Source organism: Acanthaster planci, linkage group LG03 (assembly GCF_054643075.1).
Source record: "Acanthaster planci isolate LZ-2023a linkage group LG03, COTS_SCS, whole genome shotgun sequence".
Taxonomy (NCBI): Eukaryota; Metazoa; Echinodermata; class Asteroidea; order Valvatida; family Acanthasteridae; genus Acanthaster; species Acanthaster planci.
In genome coordinates this window covers 19,605,724-19,623,101 of record NC_141779.1, presented here as the reverse complement: position 1 = coordinate 19,623,101, position 17,378 = coordinate 19,605,724, and the positions used below count along the sequence as shown (strand labels likewise).

The following is a 17,378-nucleotide window of genomic DNA, read 5'->3' as shown; positions in this document are numbered from 1 at the left end:
AGAAGTGGGTAAATCCGACGGCGATAGGCCCTAATGAAGCACACTAGGCCTAGACTAGGCCGACCGCAGATGGCCAACAAAATTGGCCTTTCCCGTGTAGAAGTTCTGCAGATGTGCGATGCCCCTTGCGTTAGGTCCGTTTGGCCGAAACGCGATGGAATAAGTCAAAATCTGCCACCTCAGGGGTCCGGCGTATCAATATGTACGCTACAGCAGTACATCCATCGAGAAATGAATATTGCAGTAGGCCTACAGATTATGCAGAAACAAGGTATAATGTTTTTTTCGGTGAAACTTTTTCGGTGCAACTGCTGGCACCTGCTGTCCAGGAGTAAGACTTGCTTCTTTTGCCATAAGGAACGCGAAAGGAACGCTGAAAACTGCATTTTCATTGGCCTAAAGTTTAATCAATTTGCATAAGGACACTTCGTATCCAGGCAACTCGCGCATCCAAACGCTACAGCCCAGTCACGTGATTATTCACGGCGGCGCCCAAATGACAACAAAACAAGTAAAGCCAAAGCGTGCCCTTGGGCGTTTTCAGAGAGTAATGGCTTTTTATCGTTTATGCGATAAAATAATTTTAGCAATTAACGCAAAGATCCATTTAATGTGCGCGATGGTTTTTATAGTCAATCTTCTACGTAAGTTTTCATTCATAATAGCCTGTAAACCAACAACATATTGCAAGTGAAATGTAGGCCTACATACTTTTCCAAGGGAATACGTGTATAAAATTTGTATTGGAAAAGGCAAAGAGAAAATACCACAAGTTAAACTTTGAGAAACAAAAATACCATTTAGCAAAAGTAAAGCGTCTATGAGCCTTCACCAAAAAGACATGTAAAGTGAAAGAATCTTTAAAGTTAATTTTTGAAGTTGCCAAAACGTGTATGTTTACTATACATAGATACAAATCATTATAAGCTTAATGGGTCCCAAGATAATCCAGCAATAAAGTGTTCAGGCAAGCAAATTGCATTGAACTGAATTTCAATGCCAGTTTTGGGTTCTTGATTATTTCAATGTAGCAATGATGACAAAGCTTTGAAGGAATTTAGGCCCTTAAACCTCCCAGCCCTATTTTTATGATAATGACCGTTCCTATAAAGGTCGTCCACATAAACTAAGTAGAATGCTGTTATGTAAAGTAAAAGAGGAAGAAGTCAAATCTGACGTGCCAAAGCTTTAACCAGTTGTCAATCTACTAATGGCCAACATAGTTGAAAGTGCGGTTCCTGTTTAGGTCACTGGCAAGGAAATTATTGATTCCCGGTCGGGCCTTGATACATCCATAGTAGACTTTCAGGGCTGGAAATGCCTCCAGACAAGCGGAGGCAGAGAGCCCCATCAGGGCATCCAGGAACTGAAACAGGTGGTAATCCGCAAAGGATATCTGTGGGGGAAGAAAGAAAAACCAATCCAAACTGGAACACTACTCCCCTAGTGGGGATGAGATTTATATGGTAGCCAAGGAATCTTACTTTTGGCCAAAAATGAAATGACAACGTTGGAGAATAAACCCTGGTTATTAAAAGCGAGGGTGTAGAGTGATGATCTCATATTGATACCGGTAACACTAATATACACCGAGCAGATGTATTCTCAAGAAACTTTCTCATTTTAGTTAAATTTAATTCAGTTCCAGCACCGTGACAAACTTGTAATAAAATAGGTTCTGTAGAAGTCACTTCTTAACATCTAAAGAAAATATTGTGGTTCTTTCGAGGATAAGGGATTTTTGTAAAGTCAGAATGCAAAAGAACGTCCCAGTCACAGCACTGCTTGATCCTAATGGCAATACTGCTTTCCTATCAGGATCATCTGCTGCTCCTTAACAGAGCGTCAAGTGTTCCCAAAGGGGAGAGGTGGTCTACATGAGTTTGTTTCTGCATTCACTTGGAGACCCTGAACAAAAGAGGACAATAAGGTCCCCCAATTTACAACTCTGCACAAAATATATGGATGGTCTTCTAGAAAGGTCAGTACAAACGAAAGAGGAACAATAGGGGGTCCCCAGTTGCAGGCATATACACACTTGGGTGTGTGGGTGTGAATGCTAACTCATCCCAATAGCCAAATTTTCAAATACAAGTATAGCAAATTTCCACCGGGAACGCACAGCGTTCCTTAAAGGAGCATTCCACTGGGAGTCAGGATATTTGGAATTGGTCCTTGTACTTTTTACTTCAGTAAATGTGCAAGTTGTATGAATATAAACTTTATTCAATTTCAACGAAGTGTCAGAAGTTGATAATTGAGAAACTTTAGCAGTACACCCTGGATCCTATCTACGTGACCAAATTAAAAAGCTTTTGGTAGGCCTACAGTAATACAGATAAGTACTGAATGGCCAAGAACACAAGAGGAAAAAAATATGATTTTTTCATATTTCAACGTGAAACTGTTCATTAAAAGGAGAACAACCTGCCTCGGTTACTCTCACTGCCAGAAAACGGTAATAATTTATAGTTTAGCATTATTTACAACGTGCATAATTATGTTAACTTAATTTTAAATTATGTGTGTCTGTTTATAATGATTACTATCCAAAAAAATCAAATGTAATAATTCAAACTATGAAAATTCAAAGCGTAGATGTAGTCCATGATAATATAAATTTAGAAACAGAAATGTTTCTAAATTTATATTAACAGTCAAATCTGCGTATAGGCCTATGGAGCGATTAAATCTTTAAGGCACATTGTTCAAATGGATCTCATTGAAAATATAGACTACTTGCCTTGTCTCCGACAAGAAAACCTTTATTATTCTTGTTTTTCATGAGCAGTTTCTAGAAGAAAATGTCAAAGCAAAAGAGTACTGAACCTAAAACATTTACGAAAATGTTGAAAGGTATAACTGATTTTACATTGAATTAAAAAGCTGACTCTTGTTTGACTCCTTAATTATACACCATGTTATTTCATTCAGTTAATGAGTACTTTATGCTCCAGGGGAATATTTCAAAACCTGTTCCTAGGTTGTTGTTTGGTACGGCATTGAACGGTTTCATAGACTATTCTATCCTGCGACCACAAACGTACAGGTATATGCAAGTGATTCTCCGGCTTTTTTGGTGCATTTTCCAACATTTTTCCTCCTCTTTCCAGGAGTGAGGGAGGTGTTTAAATAAGACAATGTTTGAGTGTTTGCACGGTGGATCTACGATAGGTAGGAAGTTTTTGGAGACACCATGTGGATTATCTCTTTGTGAGTATGTGTGGTTCAGAAAAGAACCGGCGGATACTCTATGTTTTGGGCAGTGAGTGCTCTGTCTGTTGTCAGAAGACTGTTGGATTCCAACTTGAGTGCTTGCTTAAGGTGTAGCTGCAATCGATGTTTTGATTACAAACCTGCAAAATGCACCTTTGGGCCTCAGTATACCTTATTTTCAACTTTGGTTTCACTATTTCAAAGGGTATTCTAATATCTTTTTGGTTTTTATGCTAATGAGTATTTCATATTCATGAGCAAAACAGTGATATCATCTCAGAGTGGTTTGTACACAAAAAAGTCCTGCGTTTTTGTCACAACTTCCACAGGATTCAAGTACAAATTTTGGGGAGTTAGTTATTCCACCTGCAAGTTTGTGGACATTTCAATAATTTATGTTAATATATTCAATTTCTTCTTGAATAATTACAGATATTTTTTTATTATTTACAAGGCTATTTACAATTATTTACACAATGACCAACATTAATTTAGAATGAATTACTTTGAAATGGGTTACGTTTCACTGGCCGGTTGAAGGAATCAAATTCGTCTTTTGAACTTTTACAGACTATAAATTACATTCAAATTGGACCGAGCCACTGTTCTAGCTATTTAATCGTCAAACCAAATCTCAACCAAAAGTGATACTATTATCCTGGCTACTTATCAAATAATAGTATAAAGCTCGCTTAAATGAATATATAAGAAAGTAAAGAAAGTAATCCTAAGCTAGGAGAAAATAATGAATGAATAAAATAGTAATTAATTAATAGATACACGATAAATAATCCCAATCTTGCTGGGGAAAAATGAATGGGCCCACTGTTGTTAGTGTTGAAGTCAGTTAAAGTTTGGTTTTGAGTGCTTGTAATGAGGGCCTCCCTCTTGACTCGAATCAGGGCAAGCGTCACCCAACAACCAGAAGTTCTTGTCGCAAGACGGACGGTGCTTTCACAAGGTAAGGACGATTCGGCTGGTCGCGGGCCTAGCACGGAAAGTCAGAGGATTGCTTCTATTTGGGCAGAGTTTCCACCTGCAATTTTTGCAGCAAACAATAAGGATAATACACCCTATAAATAGCCACTTCTTTTCATAAATGAAGCGTTAGGTTTTTATCGTCTCCTATCGTTACAAGATGTCATCAATATTATATAATAATTAATCAAGCCTGATCATAGCTTACTTAATAAAGGCTACATGTACCTTATAGAAGACGCACACTCAAATGAACAAGTAATTTTCAATGTCCAAGTATCATTATGATCCTTCACGAGTAAGGATCTTTAGATAATAATATAACTGGCATTCAGTGTTCAAAATGACACAAACTGTACAACAAAATAATAACAGTAAGCTCAAACTTATGGTCTGCTGGAAGAGATATCGGTTATTACTCCTAGAGCCCACCATCGGCTTAAAACCTGGTCATCAGCGTTTTTGTTAATTATTAAACCATTATTAACGAAGCTACCGATGACAATCGATGTTAGGATGGCGTATATTTATTTTAAAAAATGTGGGCTTAGATCACATGACTTCACGAATCAGAAGACGATCCTTAATGATATGAAAGACTAGATTATGGCAATACAAATATTTATCTGGATTCATGCATTTTTTATTAGTTCTCACCGTACACATACAATCTGGGTATACACCGAAGACGCACACATACACACACACAATTGTGTATTTACCTCTAACTGGGGACCCCCATTGTTCCTCTTTTGTTTGTACTTTAACTTTTTTAGAAGACCACCCATATGTTTTGTACACAGTTGTCAATCGGGGACCCTCTGTCAATCGGGGACCTTATTGTCCTCTATTGTTCAAGGTCCCCAATTGAATGCAGAAACAAACTCACCCACCCAGCCATCATACCCTACATTATGTGGACATCGTTTGTGCAGAGGTTCACACTATGTATACTTGTATGCCACGCATGCACAGCACCGTCTACAGACACAGGAGACAATTTATTTACTGAAGAATTGTGGGATCTGTTGCTGGGCGGTTTACAGGTTTTGTAGATTTTCCTGGATTAATTTTTCTCTTCTTTACTGATTCATTATTGGTTACGTGCATAACAATAAGAAATCATCAATCCCTCTCTCAGAAATGTTTTGAGTTTGTAAATTCTGGGTTCACAATTTGAACAGAAATACCAATGCAGTGAACCATGTCTTCCCTAGATGACTTCACTGCAGCAGCGCCCTCGGTTGTCTGAGAAAACATGGATAATTTTGATTGTTTAAAAGTGGCATTTTTCAACGAATTTACCCAAATAAGAGTGTGTAAGGGTTTTCATACATTGAAGAAAAGTGCAGAGATACAGAATAAAATGTGTCGACGAAAAATTCATTTCGGCTTCACTTTAAGTATTGTGCGTGCTCGAAGGGGCGTGGTGGAGTGGGATTCTAGCTGCATAGGTATTGAAGATTTAAGGCGGGAACTGTCTCTGGACGCGGTAGGTGGACCTGAGGCTGCTCTTCCTTGCGTGTCAGTTTGTGTATACGACCTAGAGAATGGAGGGTACTTGGGGTATAGGAGACCCATGGGGCAGATTATGATGGGGGAAGTGTCTATGGGTATAGGAGACCCATTGGACAAATGGGGCGCCAGATGTCACTGGTACCGATGTGCCGATTGTCTCGGGGGACTGCTTGTGTTTGATTATCTCGATGGCCTCGCGTATACGTCGGGGTACCATTGCTCGATACTGGTGATGAGTTGTGCTTGATGCTACTGGATGATCTTGGGATGATAAAACTAATAAAACTAGCGCTTTTGGAGGTAGCGATCCGTGTGAGTTGGTTTGCGGTATAAAATGCGGGCGAGGGTGTCATCGCATCGCCTGGACTCATCCACATCCAAGAAGGAGCTTGTGCCGTCTCTTACTTGATCCTTGGTGAACTGGCATTAACTCCGTTGAGGTGTTCCAGGAAGGCCCCTAGTTTGTCATGACTGTGATGCCATATGACAAACGTATCCTCGACATGTCTGAGCCATACTCTCAGGCGGAGATCCGCTGTTGTAATGGTTGTTTGTTCGAATTGGTCCAAGATGTCGGCAAGAACCAGGATATAGTTGATCCAATAGAGGTTCCTATGGTATTCAAATAACTTGTCACACCAATGGAAGCCCCTGGATGCTGTGCAAGTGATGAATAGGTTTTAGATCTGAGCTGGAGTGGTCTGTTCGATCCAGGCATTCTCGTGAAATGTAGCAGGCGTTTGTGGAAGGGACACCACGTCGAAGCTGACCATGATGTCGTTGGGTTGTAGGGTTAAGGCTCTGACGACTGTCGCGAACTGTTCAAAGTTCTTGATAGAGTGTTCGGTGTTGCCGACCATTGGATGCAGGATCTTGGCGAGGTGCTTGGCGATGTAGTAGATGGGAGCTCCCCTGGATGCTACAATGGGACGTAGGGTAATATCTGGCTTATGGACCTTGAGTTGAATAAAGAAGCAGGGGCATCTTCAGCTGAAAGCTCGAAGTTGAAGGTACAGGGCCATGGAAATATTTCCAGACCGTTGTAAGGCGAGTAGCTTGGTATTTATTCTCTTCTGTAAGGAGGGAGTGGGGTCCTCACGTAGGGGACAGTGTGAGCCCGACTTAAGGATTTACCACACCTTGCAGTTGTAGTCATTCCTTTCCATGAGGACTGTTGTGTTCCTTTTGTCAGCAGCCAAGATGTGGATTTAGTTATCTTGACGCAGACTGTTGAGGGCTGAGTGTTCTTGCGTGAGGCTTAGCAGGCTTGAGGTTTTTTGAGGGCTTGCTGATTTGTAGTCGGACGTCATCTGCGACAAGTTTGGCTAAAAGGCGTAGGGCTGCCTCGGTGGCTTGGATTACTTCTTTCACGTGCAAAGTCGACGGACAGAGCACTCACTGTCCGAAACGTAGAGTACCGGTTCTTTTCAGAACCACACATACTCACAAAAGAGATAATCCACATGATATTTAACTAAGTTGAAAATTTGTGTCACATACCTCGATTTGAACTTGTCAATGGGAAAAAAGCATCTAGGATACACCTTCAACTAAAGCCCTAAATTTACCTGTAAAGTTGGAAGGATCAGACTTGGAGCTGTCTTGGCCAAAAATTTGTCTTTGCCGTTTTCCTGCTGAGAGAAAAATACAACACGTACCTGTATTGATCTATGCTGAATTATGTACGAGGAAGCCGTCCCGGGTTGCCTGAACTATTCAAGGGGGGCTACAGGAACGTAGAGTGCTTGATATTGGTCCTTGTGCTGTTCTTGATCTCATTGTACTGCAGAGTCGGCGAACAACCTTAATTTAACTAATTCAAATACTGTAACGCAATGTAGTGTCGAAACCGCCTTTTGAATTTTAAGTGTACCAAAGTTGGCTGCTAGATATGTCTGTCTGAATAATTATTACAGTGTACCAGTTTAGCCTAGCAGTCCCTATAAAAACCCGCGGCAACGTGACTCGCTCTCTCTTTCCACCTGGTGGTCGACATGAGCAAACCTATTTGTGCATAAGCGCGTGGAAAGGCCTGTATTCAAGTGCGAGTGTGGCATGGTTGAGTGTGGCATAGTAATGTAAATAATCGAGACATAATTCACCTCACTTATCGCTAATCACATTGTCGCTCTGAAAATTAGTCAATCATTGTCCATTTCGAATCTTGGTGGAATGGGTAATTCACATTCACTGTAGTTTCTAAAGGTTGTTGTGCCGGAGTACGGTATAGTTTAGGAGAAACGCCTTTGTGAAGGCACTTCTTGTGAATAAAAAAAGTGGGGCCCTCTATGAACTGCATCTGCCCCGATGTTATTGTCCCCGTTTGTTGAGGCCTAAACTGAAGCTTGGTTATGGTTGGCACAATTAGGGTGCTACGACCAGGCGATAAAGTACCGCCATAACAGATCAGTGTCACCAGTACGCTAAAGGTAGACCACTCGCTGACGTGGGCTGGCCTGACTGGGTAGCAGACAACAAGAAAAAGAAGCGATCGCCACAATGCTAACACATGGGTAAGTACTGTACTATTGATGGCATTGTTGAGCAAAACTCAATTTACGGATGGCCCCAAAGTTGCCAATTTGAAAGAATGACAAAAATTCCAAAAAGACAAACTTACGAAAAAAAGAGAGAATATTTTGTGTACATAGACTTACATTTTGCAGTTTACACACACTTCCTGAGTGATACTGGTTATGTATATTTCTGTCGTTATAGCAAAGAAGAGACATATACGTTTTAAGTACACATGTGCTTACAAAGTCATCATACACCATACGAATATAACGTTGGTAGAAATCCTCAATTCCGTCATAAGCCATATCAATTACAGATGCTTCAGTGTCACTGGATCCATATGTACCTGTAGCAAAAGATGCAACAAAGTCAAAACGGTTTTGAATGTTCCTCTTGTGAGACACATGTAAGGATGCAACTTTTAATCAGAACAATGGAGCTCTTGAGTGGTAAGGTCTGTCTCGGAATTGTGTAGAGAAATTCTGCTAAGCGAATAAGTGATTTATCACTGTGATTGTACTGGAGTAAACAGGCAGTCTTGCTAAAAGAAAATACTCTGCCCAAGCATAAATTGAACTGAGAGAGCAACAATCAAGAAAAGTCAACATGAAACAAAAAGATACGATAACAAGAGAAAACAAACAACTATATATGATTGCTTTGTCTACAATTGAAGGGGTTGAAAAGAAAAACATGAATACGTGAACAGCTCTTCTCTTAATGTAGCGGCAACGCTTGCGCGCCCGCTGGGGGCGGCGGTCCGTCCGCCACTGAAGGGGGAATTGGAGGCCAGGCAGGCAAAAAAGAAAGTTCAGCAGACACTGAAAGACTTGGGTGTTCAAGCGGACTGGATTTCTTTTATAATCACAACTGCTTGGATAATTAAACCGGTGCTAATCTATGTGATTCCCGGCCGAGCCATTACAACGTCCATCCACCCAGTCGTCTCCCACAGCACACAGCTTTCCCGAAAAAAACTTGGAAACTCGCCCAACTTCAGTGCCGCCAAAAAGTATCACATTGTAGGCCACTTCCGGCCGACAGGCAAGACTTACAGAAAAATCCTTGTACTGTACATTCTGTGCACCCACGTGGGCCAATCACGCCTTGAATACGTGCACAAGGTTCAAAGGTCACACAATTCGCTAAATTAATGGGGAATTCCCAGATCTCTACATTAATGTTTCGTACAAAGTGCAAAAAAAAAATTAAAAACCTGGTGATTGCAAGGTCATAACATGTGGTACGTTTCTTCCCCAACAGTTTCTTCTCTGAAATATCTCAAAACTATTTTGACATCCCTTTTTGGTTAATCGCATTGAAAAGTGCGTATTTGCAATTTTATTTTCATTTTATATTTTCCTGATAGAGGGCATTTGTGCTGAGAGGCAATTTCATACAAAATGTTAACTTTAGGGGTTTTTGTTCAAAAACTGTCAAATTGATAACCCAAAAGTGGTTCATTGAAAATCTTCCTTAGAAAACGTTAGTGCAATTCTACAGCTACTTCTATTCCCTTGTCATAAACAATACATTTTCAAGAGCCTGCATGTAAATACTTTAAATAATTAAAATGTGCTAAAAATGGTAGGACACAAAAGCGCATTTAACATAATACGAGTAACAAGGTATGTATTTTGAAAAAATTTCGAAACATCCTGCATCAATTCTTGAAGCATCTAAAAATTAAAAAAAATTGGGGGTAAAAGTCTATATATCACAAAACTGGAGAAATTACACCAATTATAATAGTCTGAAATTGATGTATGATTGCGAGTTACATTAAATATATGAAGATGAGGAGCGATATGCGTCCTGCACTACTGCAGTGTCTTCCTAATATCAGCTTGAAAGGGGAGTTGTGGTTACCGTAGGTACAAAACATTCATTTTCAAATATGGTCAATTGGAGAAAAACTCTGGTAATAAGGATATTCATCCCGTCGCGTTGTGGCATCGCGTCGTGTTGTTTCTTAATGCAGTCTCGTCGTGCAGGAGTGTCTTGCCGTTGTGACATCTCATCTTGCCGTAGCAGAGTCGCATCGTCTCGTTGGAACGCCTGTTATTGTATGGTTTTATACAGTGTGGGTTAGGCTGTCGCGTCCTGCTGTACAGTAGTGCTTTCGCGTACTGTTGTCATACCATCGAGTCGTGTCGTCGTACCGTCGTGTCGTGCTGTCGCGTCGTGTCGTCGTCCATCGTATCGTGTCGCCATGCCTTGAAATATGGCTGGTGACCATCACAGCCAATAGGCATCATAGAGGGCTTATGTCTCAAGTCCTGAAAGATGTGCATGCCAAAGGCCTACAAGATGTAATTATGTGATTGCGTCTATTGGTATGAAACTTAGCTCCTACAAGATGTAATCATGTAATGGTATCTATTGGTATGAAACTTATCCGTCTCTAAGGGCGCCCCTTATTTCCACCACTAATGAGGCGACGGCGACAGCACAAAGCGATTGCACGAATCAGCACGACGCGACGGCTGAAGGGTACAACGCAACGAGCGACGGCACAACGCAACTTAACGACACGGCACGATGCAACCTCACGACGCGACAAAGTCGTCATAGCGTTGCGTCGTGGCAATTTTGTCGTCTATAGAACACAATGCACGCTACTGTTGTGCCGAACTCAAATAATTCAAGTAAATTTAAAGTTCAGCAGGGCAATAGCAAGGTCCTCGGCTAGGCAAATTGCATTCTGCACGGCAAGCCTTTCCACTCCACAGGGTGTGCCACACTATCGTTCAAAATGGTAATGGCACGATAAAGCTTTAGGCCTACTTCAGTTTGGCGTTTAGTGCAACTGCCCAGTTATTGTCGTGCTATTGCCGCGGTCATTTTAACTAAGTTCGGAAAGGCAGTAGCACGGCGTCTAGGTCTACTTTTGGCCTAAAATACCCCAAATCCTACCATGTTTGCGACTCAGGTAACGCAGTATGGCTCCTGTCTGAACCAAATGGAAATCACCATCCCAGAACGCTGGTAGCTGGCCAAACGCCTGAAAGAAAGCCAAGGTGGTAAAACTAGAAGTCCAACCTTCAGCACAAAATATCTCCTGCCAGACTAAAGTATGTAGTTAAGCAAAAGCTTGCCGGGTTGGTTGTGTAAAAATAAAAAAAAAAAACCAAAAAACATCAGGCTGAATGCTTTTCTGTCATGTACACGACAAAACTAAGTTTGACACTAAAAGGGCTCTTGGCATGGAGCTTTGACAATAATGCATGAGTATAAAGACGTTGCAATTAGACGTTAACATACGACATTGTAATATGTCAGAGCGGGTCGGTACATTCAAGTCTACACACTAATAGGGCTATCATGGCACGGGTACAACATACATTCTTAGCTGACGAAACAACAGATTCGTGGACAATTATTCATATAAATCGAAGATGATCGGTTTGAATGAAATACAGAATGATGTAGCATAAGAGAAATTGGCGATGGAAAGCAATACTCAGAGAGGTTCTCAAAAAGGCAAATCTGTGTGGCAGCTTTATAAAAATTCAGCTTTTGAGGTTTGAGCCGTCAAATTTAATTCGCTAAGTGGAGCACAGACAACAATCTGAGGCTGTATACCTAAAGGTGAATGTCATCAGTGCATGAAACTTACAGAGATCTGATCAACTGTTTGTATTTGAAACGTAGAAATGTAAATTGACAGCTGGACAAAAGCATTTTTACACACCACCGCTCTTCCATACTTTTGGGGGATACATGCGAGGTAATCATACTTCTTCATAATGGTTTTCCTGTAGTCTGGAAAACATCGCATTTTAAGTTTTGAATCAAGAGTGCTTGGCTGTTAGGTTAGCAAGTACAGCTTTACAATTTTTGCAATGCAGATCAAGTATTATTACCAGTTACAATTTATGTAATAAAAAGGGTATGACTTTCAAGGTAAATCAACTCCCCTTGGTCTATAAAATGTGCACGTGGATTTTGAAATCTAATCCGCTAACCGAACGAGCCAGTTTTAAAAATAACTTCTTTTACCAAATTTGCCGTAGGTTTCATGGCTAGCCAGTCTTTCTTGAGAACGATCTCATCGCTGAATGCAATGCCTTGGTCGTGTAGCAGCAGTCGGATCAGCTGGGCCTTGCCTGACATACAGAGCCAGGGAAAATGGGGTGGGAAAGTAACAGAAACTGATCACCGCAAACTTGATAAGGCTAATTCACTTTAGTTATTTTTCCCAATGTGTTAACATATTCTAATGTCTAAGTGTAGTTCCCCCTCTGTATTTGTTTTTAAAACATTTAGATTTAATTTGTTGTATATCTGAGGAAAAAATCCCCCGGGGAAGTAAGTGGATATAGTTCCAACAAGAGTTCAGAGTTGTTTTGTGTAACGAGAAGGTACAAGCTCATATGTCAACCACACTAGTTTTTGGCGGTTTCTAAATGTATTTAGTCTGCTATTGTCAAGGCTTATGTTCACTGTATCCTTCAAGAATCACGTGTTTTCGGTGTTATTTTTACTCCTAGCCAGAACCTATACTTACTTTTTGGCATTTGGTGCGACTTTCTTCTTCAAAGCTCCAAATTAAACAGTGGATTTTGGGTTTGCCTTAACTCTTTTATGACATGTACACTGAATTTCCGTCTGCCATTTTAAAGCCACTTGTTAGAGTCTACGGTATGTGACTGTGGTTAAACTGATATGGTACACAATCAGTATAAACTGTGCTGACTGTGTCTGATTTTAGTCTTTGATATAATTACCTTTAGTTATTAAAGTGTCTTTGTTTGAGTTGTTTGGCTTTAGTTAGTTTAATTGGTTTCTAAGATTTGATTGGTTTTGACATATGTAATGAAGTCTGGTCATCATTTTTCTTCTCCTTTGAAACTCAGACGTCTGTATCATTCGTCTCAATTATTTGAGATTCTTGCGACTTTTCTCTCCAGAGATCAGCAATTCATAGGTTGGCTTAAGTTTAGAGTTCGCTTTTGCGTCCCATTTTTCCAGCACAAAACTAAAATGAGTAATTTCACAGCAACGATTGAAAAACACTTAACGACTAACCAACAATTACAGAGATTGTGTTTGATTATTAGGTAAAAGGTTAACAGCACAATGTAATAAAACGTACATGTCATTAGAACATTCTGGAATACCTTTGGGAAATTAAGACATAAACAAACTTACTCATGAAAGGACCCTACCACTATACCCTCCTTCAAAATCCATGGGGAAGTTTTAAAGAATTTAAAATTTAAATTTAAGGTCGGAAGGTCTGTCTGTAAATTGGGAAAGATACGCCTTGTTGGAAAACAGCCCGATTTACATAATAGATTATGTGATGGAACGAGTTGCCAGGGCAGCTAATTCATGGTTGTTGAGTATAATTCTGGAGTAAATGTACAATATCAAACGCGCCCTAAGGTGCAATCACGAACCACACGTTCGTGACAGTTGCTATCGGGACGTTGTTGAGTTTGCCACGCTGAAAAAGGTTCTGCGAGGTAAGCGGCGTAAGTTACACTGAGGGGGTATATCTTGAACCTTTCAACCGATTTGTTGTTGGCCTTCGCTGGCGGAGTCGAAGTGCACCCGTTCTACTGAGCGAGTTTCCAAGTGCTGTGCTCACATAATTATTGTGATGTGCGATAATTAACAGGTTTATAGTGTAGAGGTTGATTCTGTTGATAACCCTCCACTGTAAGTGTTCTAATTGGGTTGATAGGCCTAAAGAGAGGTTTTAGTAATTTGCATAAAATTATAAGAGTAATGCATATTAGTGAATCTATCTCATTATTTGTGTTGTATCCATTGAAAGAGAGGACCAGACTAAATCAGCGGAGAGTGGTTTACGTATAGCTCTTGTGTGTTTCCCTTCACTTTAATGATGTGACGAAATGGCTCATACAAGTTTAGGTTTCAGTTAAGATGACATCATTCTTATCTCTGTATACGCACAGAGAATGCACGAGACCACTGTATTGGCACCCGTGGACATTAGATTTAATCCGTGAGTGATTCCCAATGTAAACGTACATGATTAAGGCAGCGCGGGACTGGCGCAAGTTTATGTTTTGTATAGATTGTGTCCTGCCGCGCGCGATGTGGCCAGGGACCAATTTCTTAGAACTGCTTAAGCACAAATTTCCTTAAGAGCAAAAAATCTTGCTTAAAAAACAAAGGTTACCAGCTCAAAATCAACGTGATTGTCATGGCAACCAAGCAACAATACCATTCGAAAACAACATACATCACATGGAGTTTGGGCTGGTACTATTCTTAGTATCGGTCAGAAAGGACCGTGGGTAGAACAATATTGCGTGGGTATAGTTGTGGGCAGAGTTGTCGAGGGTTGTCCGAAGGTTACCGTCTAGGGAAGTGGTGAACAACTGGGCAACCATCGAGTGTCGGCAGACGCCCTGAGTTACCTGTTAGTTTGGGTTTTTTAATTAGCACTGGCAATATCCGCAGATATCTTGGGCGCAATCACCCGAGTGAGGAATGCGGGTTACGGATACAGGTAAGAGGTCGCAGAGTATGGATTGCGGATTGTGGATTAGGCCTATTGGCGGCACTTTGCGGAGTGAGGATTATTAAGGTGGTCTTTTGTAATTGTATTTTGTGTTATTCCTTTATAATTTCTGTATAAAATAAGTAATTCCCATTGTGTAAATATAGTGGTTGTATAAGCTAAAAAAAAGTATGTTAAATAAGTCCAGTTGATCTTGCCGGTATAACATCTTGTTCACGCACATGCTCATTGTTGTGTCGGTCGACCGGGTCACCAAATCAATTACCAATCGGTGGTATATTTCCGCCAAATCCACCCCTAACCCCTGGAACTTAGATTGCTCGTCAAACACAAGCGCTAAGCCCGATAGTTTAAGTTTAGGTCAGGTGAATTGCCCCACACTAGGTAACAGTTCGCCCAGACTTGCGAGACCTAGGCTGGCTCGTGGGAATAAAACGCCACAATAACTTGTAAAGGCAGAGAGCTCTTCAAGCCTTACTCGTCGGTAAAGTGCTGCCAACGGGTAGGCCCGTCCGAGGATAATAAATATTCTTAGGTGGGGTGGGGAACCACCACAGGTACATACTAAAACGTAGAGTGCACTCGACAAAAAAGCACGTAGACTTGAATGGACCACATGTACCACTCAATGAATGATTAACCCTAAACATCAATATGTGCATAACGTTGCCGGAAAGAATGATGTAACCTGTAATGGAGGATGTCCAAACGCGCAGCTCTGTGATCAAAATGAAGTTTCACAGACCATGCATGATGACCGACTCATTGAATCTGCATGGAAAAGGTGAACATACATTGCTTCAAGTTCGTCTGGGGGACACAGTTCTCCAACTTTAGTGAGTGTTCAGAGCTGTTTGGGCGAAAAGTTGTCCGACATATTAACATACCTTTTATGTTGAAATACAGCAATCTGTACTGTGCCACTGCGCAGAAAACAATAAAGAAAAGTTATTTTCTGTTTGGTCATGATATTAACAATTCTATCTACCGGCAAACGTTTACTTTCTCCAGCATTCTGCTGGGACAACGTATTGCTAAGGATTATAATATGTGAGTAGTTTATCTATATGAACAGATTCCTTTAACACACCGGTTAAGTCGATTAACCATCAACGCACTTGAACTCGTTTTGACTTAACGAATAAAACCCATTTTTCTATGCATTAACCATACGGTGACAAACAACTGTACCCATTGCGTCAAAGAGGGATATGGCAGGAAATACACAGGGACAGAACAGGCATGGTAAGGTGATCCATTACATTGCTGTCTTTTACAAGCTTAATAATCCAGGACCCGCCTCGGCCAATGAGTGAATCATTACGCCACGTCACCTGCTGTGCCTCTGCCTACTCTCAGATTGTCGAAATGGTTAACTTGGCTGGTCAGAAACCCGAGAAAACTGTGATACGGCAACGTTGATAGAAGACTAGCCCACCACTGGCGTGGCCTGGATATTACTGCGCCTTATATGCGCTCAGCACAGCAATTTCCTGGCCACACTGGTGGGGTTACTTGCAGTGTTCTTGGCATTAACAACATCATTACGACTTATCGGGGAGGGGGGTCTGAAGAATAGCTTACTTTTTGGGTGTTTCTTTCCACTGGTGTGCAACGTTCTGAAAATTATGATGCAATACGTCAAATGCACGGGCCTGGCTTGACCTGCACGTTTAATGCTGATATGCCTGAAATAACTTGATATACCCATTGCACGGTCTTGTCCAAAGACGTCAGTGATTAATAGCTGTTTCTGTTATTACCACAGAGCGCCCTCAGCTCTGACAACTGCTTTTGACTTTTTGCAAGCTAGTCTCGATCCGATATCTGAGGAATCTGATTATAATACTTTAATTTAATGGTCCCGTATCGCCCACTATCACGTGCAGAAAAACAAATGAAATCAGCCTTTTTCCAAAAAAAGGTTAATAATAAAAATAATTATAATAAAAAAAAGAAAAAGATTGGGTACACGTTGCCGGCAACATTCGGTTATTATCGTTGATGGTTGGGCTTTTTTGGTTATGCATCTTGACTGATCTTGATTTTCAAACATTTGGAAACGCATTCAGTTAGGTGGATATATTGGCGGCGCTGGCGTTTGAGTTATACGCTTAATACGGGCGAACATAGGCATATAAACGAATAGACCATCAGATCTTATTCAAAACAGAGGCATTCCATAAACTATGGGCAAATTTAAACACAGTTGAAGAATTCCAGTCTCAAAATTCTAGGAAACCATTTTTCGCTTGTAAAAAAATTCTCTTTTTAATTAATCTGGCCTATATATGTAGATTCAAAACAATACAGTTGGAACACTTGAAAAGTAGAGATAACAGTCTCTCACTCCCCCTCCCCCTCTCTCTTCGATGTCACTCCAGAGGAGTACGGCGACTTCGGCAGTGTCGTCCATGGGCGTACAGCCCAATGTGTTGAGAGCATCGTCTGCCGCAGTGGCGGCAGCAAAAGTAAAGGGTGCGCGTTTCACTATTGGCGACCGAGGCAGCCCTAGCAGCAGCACACTTTTGACTACGCTACACTGACTCCTCAGCCAAACGGTCATCGATGAGGGAAGCGGAATCCTGATTGCAAATCTCCACCTTGAACGGTCGCTTGCTCTGTCCTCCCAGCAGTCGACGTCCATGGC

The 17,378-nt window shown here is 41.0% G+C and overlaps 1 protein-coding gene across 3 annotated transcripts; it reads right to left on the bottom strand.

Annotated features, from left to right (window-relative positions):
* Window positions 1-606: 606 nt before the first annotated feature.
* Window positions 607-12,357, bottom strand: LOC147799713 (glutathione S-transferase-like). 3 transcript variants are annotated; one of them, XM_087134794.1, is made up of 5 exons: window positions 12,232-12,357; window positions 11,146-11,233; window positions 8,472-8,575; window positions 7,281-7,346; window positions 607-1,396 (listed from the first exon to the last, which is right to left on the bottom strand). In XM_087134794.1, the coding sequence occupies exons 1-5, from the start codon at window positions 12,343-12,345 to the stop codon at window positions 1,208-1,210; spliced, it is 561 nt and encodes a 186-aa protein (XP_086990920.1). In that variant the 5' UTR covers window positions 12,346-12,357; the 3' UTR covers window positions 607-1,207. The 3 variants fall into 3 exon arrangements, with proteins under 3 accessions (XP_086990920.1, XP_086990921.1, XP_086990922.1); XM_087134795.1 differs by having other exon boundaries at window positions 7,281-7,343; XM_087134796.1 differs by lacking the exon at window positions 607-1,396 and adding an exon at window positions 2,481-2,794.
* Window positions 12,358-17,378: the final 5,021 nt, after the last annotated feature.

Bases quoted from the DNA above. Each gene is read 5' to 3' on its own strand.
- LOC147799713 (XM_087134794.1), bottom strand. From the start codon at position 12,345: ATGTCAGGCAAGGCCCAGCTGATCCGACTGCTGCTACACGACCAAGGC. The intron at 8,576-11,145 runs GTAGGATTTGGG...CTTTTGCTACAG, and splicing joins TTACCTGAGTCGCAAACATG to GTACATATGGATCCAGTGAC. The intron at 1,397-7,280 runs GTAAATTTAGGG...CTTCCCCCACAG, and splicing joins TGATCCTTCCAACTTTACAG to ATATCCTTTGCGGATTACCA.